At 39.9% G+C, this 12,806-nt stretch overlaps 1 protein-coding gene across 9 annotated transcripts in view; it reads right to left on the bottom strand.

Annotated features, from left to right (window-relative positions):
• The window catches only part of SPAG9 (sperm associated antigen 9), a gene marked incomplete at both ends in the record, with an annotated part of 158,706 nt that overhangs the window by 83,374 nt on the left and 62,526 nt on the right, over positions 1–12,806 (bottom strand). For all 9 annotated transcript variants that reach the window (XM_080713485.1, XM_080713488.1, XM_080713487.1 and 6 more), the window contains one exon: positions 8,184–8,334. In XM_080713485.1, the coding sequence (XP_080569611.1) occupies positions 8,184–8,334 (151 nt within the window). The remainder of the gene's footprint in view (positions 1–8,183; positions 8,335–12,806) is intronic.

The following is a 12,806-nucleotide window of genomic DNA, read 5'->3' as shown; positions in this document are numbered from 1 at the left end:
GTGTGTTACTGGGGATGGAACCCAGGGGCTCTTCTACCTCCAGGCTATACTCCCAGACCTATTTTATACTTTATTTGGAAACAGGGTCTCACTAAGTTGCTGAGAGCCTCACTAAATAGCTAAGGATGGCTTCGAACCTGTGCGATCCTCCTGTCTTAGCCTCCCAAGCGCTGGGATTACAAGCGTGCACCACCATGCCTGGCATGTGTGTGTGTGTGTGTGTGTGTGTGTGTGTGTGTGTGTGCGCGTTTGCATGTGTTACCAAGGATTGAACCTAAAGGTATCTACTTCTGAGCATACCCCCAGCCCTATTTTATTGTTTATTTTGAAACAAGGTCTCACTAAATTGCAGAGAGCCTCACTAATATATATATAGATGAGGCTGGCCACAAAACTGCTGTCTTGCTGGGATTACAAGAGTACGCCACCACACCTAACTATAACTTTTTTTTTTAAACAGAACAGCTTTGGTCTTACCAATTCTACGAAAAGTCCCCAGTGGGAAACTTCTGTTAATGATGCAATACAAAGCTCCTATGTTTTCTGCCTTGAACTGATCATCAACAGGGTGCCATGTGAGGCTTCATGTAAACTGTTATATTTATATTGGCGTTGAAAGAGTATTTTTCCTGGTGGTGATTGAAGCAGGTAAAATCTACATGTAGGGATACTAGGAAGAAAAGCAATTGGATACAGTCTGGAGCTCTGGGACAGAGATTACATTTATAGAAAAGGAACTTTACCTACTCAGGTTAAGAAAAGGGCTGAGTTTTGTGAGCGGCTGAGATAGGAGAATCACAGGTCAGCTTCAGCAACTTAGCTAGAATGTGTTTCAAAATAAAAATAGGGTAAGGGTATAGCCCAAAGGTTGAACCCCCGGGGTTCAAATCCCAGCGAGGGGGCAGGGTATGTGGGTGTGTGTTAGTTTTATGTGCTGAGGAACTTCAACTTTTAGAGGACTAATAGAAGCTGTGTAACAAGCAGGGGAGCGGGATCAGTGCAAAAGAAGAGTGAGCGCATGGGGCAGGGGAGTATGAGGTACAGGTGTTCTGCAGGTAAACTGGAGGAAGCATTTAAAGAAGATGCGTGTATTAAAATGCGTCAAATGCTACTAAAAGGCAAGGTGAGGGCTGAGAATTTTCCACTAGATTTAGAAAAAAAGAAGAATTTGGAAAACTTGACAAAAGGCTTGTTGGTATAGGAAATAGGATTCAAAAATCTGAGAGGGAGCTGGCCGTGGTGGCCCATGCTTGTAATCCTAGCATTTGGGAGGCTAAGACAGGAGGATCTGAGTTCACAAAAAACCTCAGCTACTTAGTGAGGCCCTTTGCTACTCAGTGAGATCCTGTGTCAAAATAAAGAATAAAAAAGTAAGGCTGAGGCCGGGCGTGGTGGCGCACGCTTGTAATTCCTGCGCTTGGGAGGCAGAGGCAGGAGGATCGAGGCCAGCCGCGCTGGTTTAAGAGACCCTGTTTCAAAAATACAGAAAATAGGTCTGGGAGTGTAGCCCAGAGGTAGAAGTGCTTCCAGGAACCCCAGTACCACCAAAAAAAAAAAAAAAGTAAGGCCGAGGATGTAGCTCAGAGGTAGAATGCCCAAGTTCCATCCCCAGTACTGCAAGAAAAAAAATTTTTTAAGAGGAACAGGATCACTCCTCAAATATGCTGCACTGTCTCTCCACTTCAGAGCCTATACAGATGCTATCTAATCTTCTTCACACTCACTCCATGGACCTGCACATCCTCACGCCACCACCCTAAAATATCCCTACTAATTACTCTCTGGTTTACCTTGCTTTCTTCTTCTTTTCTTAAGTATATGTGTTTACTGGGGATTAAACTCAGGACATTCTATCTCTAAGCTACACCCCCAGCCACTTTTTTATTCTTTATACTGAAACACAGTCTCACTAAGCTGTGGAGGGCTTCACTAAGTAGCTGAGGCTGGCCACAAACCTGTGATCCTCCCACCTCAGCCTTCCAAGTACTGAGAATATAAGCATATACCACCACATCCAGCTCACTTTGCTTTTTTTTAATAGCACTTAATAATACTTGCAATATTGTCATTTCATGTGTTTACTGATTTCCACAAAAATGTGATGTGAAATATGTACAAATACTTTTTAAAGAATTGTACATTTTTCTGGGTGCATCATTCCTAGAAAATACACCGAATTCTTAACTTATCACACAGCTCCCACAATGGGAAATATTCAATAGAGCAGCAAAGACACTCCATAATCTATAATCACTGGCAAACCTCCTTCACTGCTTTTTATTTATTTTTTAACAGTGTGCTGTAGTCATGTATCTTAATGGGGTACAAGATGGCAGAGGCACACAGGCACACATCACTCATTTAACCTTCCCCCCAATTCCCACCCCCATTGCCTTTTTTTTTTTTTTTTTTTTTTTTTGCAGTACTGTGAATTGGAACCCAGGGACATTCCACCCCCGAGTGACACTCCCAGCCCTATTTTTTTATTCTTTATTTTAAAACAGGATCTCACTGAGTTGCAAGGGCCTAGCTAAGTAGCTGAGGCTGGCCATGAACCGTGATCCTTCTGTCTCAGCCTCCCAAATGCTGGGATTACAAGCATGTGCCACCACACCCTCCTTCCCTTCACTGATATTTTTGTCCACCATAAAGTTTTGTGGGTTTTTTTTGTTGTTTTTTTGTTTTCTGTTTTAGTACTAGGTATTGAACCCAGGGGTGTTCTAACCCTGAGCTACATTCCCACTCCTATTTTATTTTCATTTAGGAACAAGGTCTCCCTATATTGCTGAGAACCCTGCTAAATTGTTGAAATTGGTTTTAAATCTGTTATCTGTATATCCTAGGCATATACCATCGTAATTGGCGCAAAATTTTCTATTGTTCAGTTCTCTATTCCATTGGCGTGTTTTCTCATCAGAAACACCCATCATGTGTTTTCTCACAGAACATTTTCACCTTAACCTTGCTATACAGAAAAAGAGTGTTAGTAAAATTAATCTTAGTTCTTTTTTTCCATAATAAAGTCAAAGCATGGCCCCACATAGTTAAGGCCATCCCCAAAGTTTTCAGGAGAAATGAGAGTTGTTATATACTTTAGAGATAAGTCTCTAGTCCAATTCCTGTCTCAAATGGATGCCAAGATGAGAGAGTATGTGACATGCCTGGGACAGAATCCATGAGTTAACTCAATCCTTGACTCCCAGCCCTTGGAAACATCAGAAAAAAATTCTGAATAATTTTAAGAGCTTAGGTGAATAATAAAATAGGTCCTAATTAGGAAATACTTTAAAAACCGGATTTATGCCATTTTGCAATGGTCCACCTTGTTCCTGAAAAATGTTAGCTGTTGAACTTTTTTTTGTTCAATGACTCCATGTCCTGACCAAGGAAAGAAAAATAGAAATTTGCTTTTAAAACTCTTTGAGAAGCTGGGCTTGGTGGCACATGCCTGTAATCCCAATATTTGGGAAACTGAAACAGGAAGACACAGGTTCCAGGACAGCCTCAGCAAGTAGTGAAAACTGCATCAACCTAGCAAGATTCTGTTTCAAATTAAAAACTAAAAAATAAGGTTGAAGTCGGGCGTGGTGGCACACGCTTGTAATCCCAGCATCCGGGAGTCTGAGACCTGGAGGATCACGGTTCGCAGACAGCCTCAGCTACTTAGTGAGGCCCTCTGCAACTCAGTGCGACCCTGGTTCAAAATAAAGAATAAAAAAAAATAGGGCAGGGGATATAGCTCGGAGGTCAATGGGTTCCATCCCCAGACCCACAAAAAATAAATAAATAAATAAATAAATAAATAAATAAATAAATAAATAAATAAATATGGTTGAAGTCAGACATAGTGGCGCACACTTGTAATCCCTGCATTTGGGAGGCAGAAACCGGAGGACTAAGGTTTGCAGGCCACCTCAGCTACTTAGTGAAGCCCTTTGCAACTAAATGAGACCCTATTTCAAAATAAAGAATAAAAAATAGGGCTGAGGGGTATAGTTCGAAGGTAAAATGCCCCTGGGTTCCATTCCCAGTACCACAAATAAATAAATAGATAAATAAATAAACATGGCTAGGGTTGTAATGGGAAGGTAGAATGCCTCCAAGCTACAACAAAACAAAACAAAACCTCTCAGAAGAATAAAGAAGGTCATAAAATCTACATTTAAGTCCATATTAATCATCTCTTAATCGGTTTATAACCTGCCAGTAAAGTTCTGTCACAGCATGTCACTGAATTAAGAGAATTATAATAATCTTCTTAAAGAGTGCACTTTTGGATAGTAATTAAAATATAGTTACTGCATAGTATACATTTTTATGTACTAAAAGTATCCCTTCTACCAAATTTTGTTTCAGGAAAGGGGACACAGCCAGGAGGCAACTGAGAGATGGGTTTTTAGATCTATTAAACCTACAGGCAGGCTAAAATAAGCAAAAGTAGCTATAGGAGTAGAGAATCAAAGTGTTTCCTAGTGGTATCAATAAATATGCTGCAATAATGAATATGACTGGTTTTTAATGAATTGGGCAAGAAAGAGAAAAAGTGGGGTAAACCTTATAGTTCAAAATAATTTTTAAATGCCGGGTGTGGTGGTGCACACTTGTAATCCCCGTGCTTGGGAGGCTAAGACAGAAGGATCACACAGATTCGAAGCCAGCCTCAGCTACTTAGTGAGGCTCTCAGCAACTTCGTGAGACCCTGTTTCCAAATAAAGTATAAAACAGGTCTGGGAGTATTGCCCAGGGGTAGCAAAGTCCCTAGGTTCCACCCCCCAGTACCACCCAAAATATAAAAAAATAAAATAAAAATAATTTTTAAGCCAGGCATGGTGGTGCTGGAAAGGAAAAAAGGAAGGAAGGGAGAGAGGGAGGGAGAATTTTTAGCCAGGCACGGTGGTGCATACTAATCCCAGTGCTTGTGAGGCTGGGACAGGAGAATCACAGGTTCACAGCCAGCCTCAGCTACTTAATGAGGCCCTCCGCAATTTAGTGAGACCCTACTTCAAAATAAAGAATAAAAAATAGGCCGGGCGTGGTGGCGCACACTTGTAATCCCCGAGCTTGGGAGGCAGAGACAAGAGGATCACGCAGGTTCGAAGCCAGCCGCACGTGCTGGCTTAGGAGACCCTGTTTCCAAATAAAAAAATGTAAAAATAGGTCTGGGAGTGTAGCCCGAAGGTAGAAGAGCTTCCAGGAACCCCAGTACCACCAAATAATTAATAATAATAATAATAATAATAATAATAAGATAGAGCCGGGTATGGTGGTGCACACTTGTAATCCCCGTGCTTGGGAGGCAGAGAGACCCTGTTTCCAAATTAAAAATATATATAAAATAGGTCTGGGACGGGATGGTAGCCAGGAGGTAGAAGGGTTCCATCCCCAGTACCACCAAAATAAATAAATAAATAAATAAAAAGAATAAAAAATAGGGCTGGGGGTGTAGCTCAGAGGTAGAATGCCCCTGGGGGCTCAATCCTCAGTACCACATACACATACACACACACACACACACACACACACACACACACACACACACACAACTTCTAGTAGGAGAAAAGCTATCAAATATTTAGTTAATGCTTATTGTTTTGAGCATATTTTAAAGTCAAAAGGATGATTTTGAGACAGGTTCAGTGGCAAATGTCTGTAATCCACGTATTTGGGAAGTTGAGACAGGAGGATCACAGGTTTGAGGCCAGCCTCAGCAACACAGCAAGATTCAGCAACCTGGTGACATCCTGCTTCCAAACAAAATATTAAAAAGGTCTGGGGCTGTAGCTCAGAGGTAGAATGCCCCTGGATTCAATCCTCAGTACCACAAAACATACACAAAAAGGAATAATTCTGTATGTATTTACTATCATCTGGAGCTGAAAGACTGTATTATCCCAAAAGTATCTAACATCTTAAACCAATAATTCATTCAAAACACATGTTCTAGCTGGGCATGGTGCCTCATGCTTATAATCCCAGTTCTTGGGAGGCTGAGACAGGAGGATCACAGGTTCATGGTCAGCCTCAGCAACTTAGGTGCTCTTTAACTTAATGAGACCCCATTTCAAAATTAAAAGGGTTAGGAATGTAGCACAGAGGTAGAATGCTCCTAGGTTTAGTCTCTAGTACCACAAAACAAACAAAAAACCATGTTTTGAGTGACTACAATGTACTAGGGATATAGCAGTAAACATACTCCCTGGAGTTTATGTTCTCATTAGAAAGAAACAAATAATGCCTAGATGGTAGGTGCCTATCATTCCACCTACTCTAGAGGCTGAAGGCAGGAGGATTTCAGGCCGAAGGCAAACCTGAGCAACTAAGTAAGACCAATCTCAAAATAAAATTAAAAAGGCTGGGGATTGTGTCTCAGTGGTAGAGTACTTGTATAGCACGTTTGAGGTCCTGGGTTTAATCCCCAGTACTGCAAAAAACAAAAACAAACAAACAAACAAACAAAAAACAGTTGTTTTATAAAATATAACTTTAAAAAAAAATTGGGTTGTTTTGTGTTTTCTGTGTGTGTACGTGTGTGTACGTGTACGTGGTACTTGAACCCAGGAAAATTCAAGCTCTGAGCCTCATTCCCAGGCCTATTTTTCAGTTGTTGTTGTTGCTTGAGACAGGATTGTACTATGTTGTCCAAGCTGGTCTAAATCTCTGGGCTCAAGGGGTCCTCCTGCCTCAGCCTTCCAAGTATCTGAAACTATAGGTGAGTACCACCATGTCCAAATACAACACATTTCATGAAGTGGTCTTGAAGCAATTTTTTTTTTTTTTTTTTTTTTTTGCGCGAGTCTGGGGATGGAACCCAGGGGCATTCCACCTCTGAGCTACATCCCCTGCCCTACTTTTTATTCTTTATTTTGAAACAGGGTCTCAGTAAGTTGTGAAGGGCCTCACTAAATAGCTGAGGCAGTCCGCAAACCACGAGAAGGAACAATGTTGTATACACACACACACACACACACACACACACGCATGGGGATTGTGCATACCTGATAAGTCCTCTAACACTGAGTTATAGTGCTCAGTTTTTTGTTTTGTTTTGTTTCTTGAGATAAACCCCTACTAAATTGTGAAGTTTCTACCAGTGAAGCAAAGATTTTAGGTGACAGTGACTTTCAATTTTAAAACATATAATTAGATAGGCATGGTAGCAAATGTCTGTAACCTCAGTACTTGGGAGGCTGAGACAGGAAAATCACAGATTTGAGGCCAGTCTCAGCAACTCAGACCCCAAAGCAACTTAGTGAGACTCTGCTTCAAAATAAAAAAATAATAGAACGGCAAGTATTAACTCAGAGGTAGAATGCTCCTGGGCTCAATTCCCAGCAACACACACACACACACACACACACACACACACACACACACACCATAATTAGGTTCATTAATCATCCCATTCATATAGCCTAAATCAATTATAAATTAATTTTTGTCATTAATATATTAATCAAGATATAACAATGCTTGACTTTGTTTTCCTATGTAACTTGAAATAGCATAGTAGATGAATACAGTGCACCAATAAAATAAAATTTAAAAAAATAAAAAAAAGAAATAGCATAGTAGAAAATTAACACTTTACAAAGAGTTCATTTCTAATAAAAATACATCAATCTTACAAATTAAAATATATAAAAATTATTGTATTTTATTATGCATTGGTTATTTATTTATTTATTTATTTCAGTGCTGGGGATGGAACCCAGGGGCATTCTACTTCCGAACTGCACCCCCAGCCCTGTTTTTTATTCTTTATTTTGAAACAGGGTCTCACTGAGTTGCAAAGGGCCTCACTAAGTAGCTGAGCCTGTCCTTGAACTGTGATCCTCCTATCTCAGCCTCTCAAATGCTGAGATGTATGCCACCATGCCTGGCTTGGTTATTTATTTATTATTTATTTGTCTACTGGGGATAGAACCCAAGGGCATTTTACCTCCGAGCTACACCTGCAGCCCTATTTTTTATTCTTAATTTTGAAACAAGGTCTCTCTAAATTGCGGAGAGCCTCACTAAATAGACTGAGGCTGTCTGCGAACCTGTGATCTTCCTGTCTCAGCCTCCCAAGTACTGGGATTATAAGCATATGCACCTGGCTTGGTTTGGTTATTTAGTACTTCTATTTGGATAAGAAAGTTTACAAAGCATAAGCAGAGAACTTCCCAAAGAATAAAGCTTACCTTCAGGCTGGTATGAGACCGTGGTTGACTTAATTCTTGAAATTTCCATTGCTCTGATCCTGGGGTCTCACCTCCTTTCTGAGTATCAGGTGTAAGCAATCCATCTCCAGCAGGTAATGGGAAAATCCCCAATGATATAGGGCGTTCTTTTCTATTTGGAGAGGGTAAAAAAAATCAAATTAAGCAACCATTTATTTTCGTCATGACTCTTCAGTAATACTCCTGGGCAGTCACTGCTTTGGGGTCATCACTCTTAAGTAATAAAGTCTTCCCATCTGCTCAGGTAGACTTAGAGAAAGGACAGAGTTTCTGATGTTCAAATTAACCCCAAGAAATTAACCAAGAAGAGTGTCAAGGAACTGTTTAGGAAATCTTATAAGTTACTGATAAGATTCTTGCTCAGGAATGTCGTGGTGTGGTCTGGTATCACACTGAGAAGAAGCGTTGCTGAATCTTTAATCATGGTTAGGTCAGCCACACAACCTCCTCCTTCAGAAGTGAGCCTAACCTGTGCTCCTAGAGTTCCCAAAACCCAAACTCATTCTTGCATGTTTATTGAAGCTTCACTATGCTTTTTCTGCCTAGTGGGAAATGTATGCATCATTTAAATCAGGGCTACTGATTAAATGGTAAAAAGAACTCAAATCACTCCCCAACCCCTACCCTGAGCAAGAAAGTTCTATTTTTCTACAGACCACTATATGAGTTCCTTTCAGACAGTACATAAGAGAAAACCATTGTCAATTTTTTCTAAAGAAGGAGCCAAAAAAATTCTATAAAAGAATTGTTGACTCTCCAATGCTCTGTGGGAAATTTTGAGCAAGAATTGAACTTTTAATAATAGAATTTCAATGAGAAACACATCTTTTGTTAATGTGCAAAGGTTCCAAATGAAAGTGCTTTTAGAGGGTAGAAATGCTTCCTGACAGGTCATCCCAGATCATTAATCAAAAAATGTGCAAGTTGGAAAGAAATGAGATACTAAAAGTTTGGTGCCTCCGAGAATTCCTACCTCTACCAGGAAGAAGGTAGGTCAGAACAGAAACAATGAAGCTCTAAATAAAAGGAGAAATTTCAGTTTGCTAAACAAGTCTTTTAACCTGTAAATTCATTTTATACCAAGATATTTAAGTTATCTTTGAAACTTACCCTTATTTAATCCTAGCAAAAAGGATTAGTAAAACTATCAGAATGCCTTCTTAAAGATCAAGTGAAGCAAAGGGATTTAGAGATTGCATTTAACAAAGTTGTATGCACAGGAAGTAAAATCTTTAAAGAACTTTTCCCTAACAGAGTTAATTATCATTTCTTTGCACTTCTAATGCTTTTTCCTATTTGATTTGAAAGAAAAAATACAGATAAGCAGCACAAGAAAAGACTAGCTTGTGTGTGGGAGTGTGTGTGTGTGAGCGTGTGTGTGTGTGTGTGTGTGTGTGTGGTACTGGGAGAGTGCGTGTGTGTGCGTGTGTGTGTGTGTGTGTGTGTGTGTGTGTGTGTGCGCACGCGCGCGCAGAGTGCCCCGCTCTGGGCTACACCCCCAGCCTCCTTTTATTTCAAGCAGGCCTCACTGAATTGCTGCAGGCATCCCTAACCTGATGCTGGCCTTCCTTGATTTCGCCATCTTCTGGTCTCAGCTTCCCAAATTATGGTATTATAGCATGTGCCACCACACCTGGTTGAGACTAGATTTTAATACAATATCTAAGTTTGTATGTAAAACCTGCCATAACAATCAAATGACAAAAATTAAAGTCAGTTATTCTGAGTCAGGCATGGTGGTACAGGCCTGTAATCCCAGTACTTGAGAGGCTGAGACAGGAGGATCACAGGTTTGAGGCCAGCCTCAGCTACTCAGTGAAGTCCTCCACAACTTACTGAGATCCTATTTCAAAATAAAGAATAAAAAATAGGGCTGAGCGTGTAGCTCGGAGGTTGAATGCCCCTGGGTTTCATCCCCAGTACTGAAAAAAAAAAAAAAAAAAAGAAAAAGAAAAGCCAGGTGTGGTGGCACACACTTATAATCCCAGTACTTGGGAGACTGAGGAAGGAAGAGCACAGGTTCAAGGCCAGTCTCAGCTACTTAGTGAGATACTATTTCAAAATAAAGAATAAAAAATAGGGCTGAGAGTGTTGCTTAGAGGTAGAATACCTCTGGGTTCAATTCCCAGTATCAAAAAAAACTACTAGTTGACCTTTATTTATTTTCTAACATATATTAATGTCTAAAGTAAAAAGTGACTGAGAATTATTTTTGTGTGTGTGGTACTGGGTATTGAACCCATGGTCATTCTACCTGAGCTACACCTCTAGATGATATTTTTTATTCTTTATTTTAAAACAGGGTCTCACTAAGTTATAGAGGACCTCACTAAATAGCTGAGGCTGGCTGAGAACCTGCAGTCCTCCTGTCTCAGCCTCCCTACCTAGTCCTGGAATCACAAGTACATGCCACTATGTGGCTATGGTTGAGAATTTAATCAGATTGAGTCTAATGAAAAACTTTTAAGCTGGGTGTGGTGGCACACGCTTGCAACCCCAGCATTTGGGGGGCTGAGACAGGAGGATCGCAGTTCATGAACAGCCTCAGGTACTTAGTGAGGCCCTTTGCAACTCAGTGAGACCCTGTTCCAAAACAGAGAATAGGCTGGGCGTGGTGGTGCACACTTGTAATCCTAGCGCTTAGAAGGCTGAGACAAGAGGATCGCACAGGTTCAAAGCCAGCCTCAACTACTTAGTAAGGCTCTCAGCAACTTAGTGAGACCTTGTTTCCAAATAAAGTATAAAATGGGCCTGGGAGTGTATGTATCGCAGAGGTAAAAAGCCCTTGGGTTCCACCTACAGTACCAGAAAAAAAAAAAAGAAAAGATAAAAAATAGGGCTGAAGATGTACCTCAGAGGGAGAATGCCCCTGGGTTCCATTCTCAGTACCGCAAAAAAAAAAAAAAAAAAAAAGCTTTCTAACCGAAAATGCAGACAGCTAGGAAGACAATATGACTTCATACAAATTCATCACACTGAAATCAAAACACATTAGAATTATATTCCTATATGAATAACCCCAACACATTCATTTTTATTTTCAAACACATCAAATACTGAAAAAGTTTAAAACCATTGGGGGAAGGAGTGTTCTATGAATCCATTTTTTACTTTCCTACTAAATCTATAATCCAAGGTACAAGTAGATTTCCCATCTCTTTATTTTACTTTTTATCAATATTTCAGAAACTGCTCTCTAGGAAGGTCACTTTTTGAAGACTTTTAACTATATGTTAAAAGGGTCAATGATGCTCTGGGTTACAATTTTCCAATTCTGGAAAAATAGTATTACTATATTACTACATATTCCTCTCCTTGTTTTATTGACAAACTGCATAAGAACTGAGGGGAGAGAAAAAGGCATGTAATATGCAAATCCATGAGAATCCCATTTTCAAAGAAACCCCTCACTCCTGCGCTGCGTTGGTATGCACACATCTGGTACTCTGTTTATTAAATGCATCAATAAAACTCACAGAAGAATAGTAACCAAGAATGGGAAACAAAGAAATATACTAAGCAGATTTAACCCCTTAGATTGAAACATTTGTCTAGTATTATTACTATTATGTCTAATATTATTACTGTCTAATAGAAACAAAGCTATTCCCAATTTTCAGAATCCTTGTTATATTCGTTTTTAAAATGGCTTTAGTTCTCCAGGCATGGTGGTGAATGTCTATAATCCTAGTAACTGCGAAGCTGGTACAGAAGGATCACAGGTTCATGGTCAGCCTCAACAAGTTAGCAAAGTCTTCTGTAACTTAGCAAGACTCTGTTTCAAAATTAAAAAAAAAAAAAAAAAAAAAAAAATCCCAGCATTCAGGAGGCTGAAACCTGATAATTGCGGTTCAGACAGCCTCAGCCAAGGGATGCCTTTTGCAACTCAGTGAGACCCTGTTTCAAAAATAAAAAGACTAAAAGAATAGGGCTAGGGGTGTGAATCGGAGGTACAATGCCTCTGGGTTTCCATCCCCAGTAACACAAAAAGAGAAGGAGGAGGAGGGGGAAGAGGGGGAGGGGGAGGGAGAGTTCTCTAGGAGTATAGCTCAAAGGCAGAAATGTCCCTGGGTTCAATCTCCAGTGCCTGGCCCCACCCCTCTCACTCACTCACTCACTCACTCACACACACACACTGCTTTAGTTCCACCTACTGAGTTGGTTTTTGAAATGTTTGATTGTGTATACAAATAATTTTGCAAATATAGTTTTGAAATAGCTTTTGGGCTATACTCATATTTATTACAACTAATTGGTAAAGTCTACCTATAGATAAAGAACAGTAAAAAAAAAAATTAGATTACATCTGTTGAATATGCACCAGGGGGCAGGTACTGAGATATATGACTTATATTATTTTATTTAATCCTTAGCAGGAAATAGAAATAATTTTCCCAATTTTCAGAACGGGAAAAGTAATACTCATACTTCCCTTGGAACTTCCTATCTGGAGCTACCTACTTTTCTTTCTTTCTTTCTTTCTTTTTTTTTTTTTTTTTTTTTGTGGTACTAGAGATTGAACCCAGGGGCATTCTACCTCTGAGCTACACCCCCAGCCGATTTTTTTGTTCTCTATTTTGAAAC

Source organism: Muscardinus avellanarius (genome assembly GCF_963383645.1).
Source record: "Muscardinus avellanarius genome assembly, chromosome: 16".
Classification (NCBI taxonomy): Eukaryota; Metazoa; Chordata; class Mammalia; order Rodentia; family Gliridae; genus Muscardinus; species Muscardinus avellanarius.
Note: the sequence above shows the minus strand (reverse complement) of the source record. Positions and strands in the feature narration are given on the sequence as shown.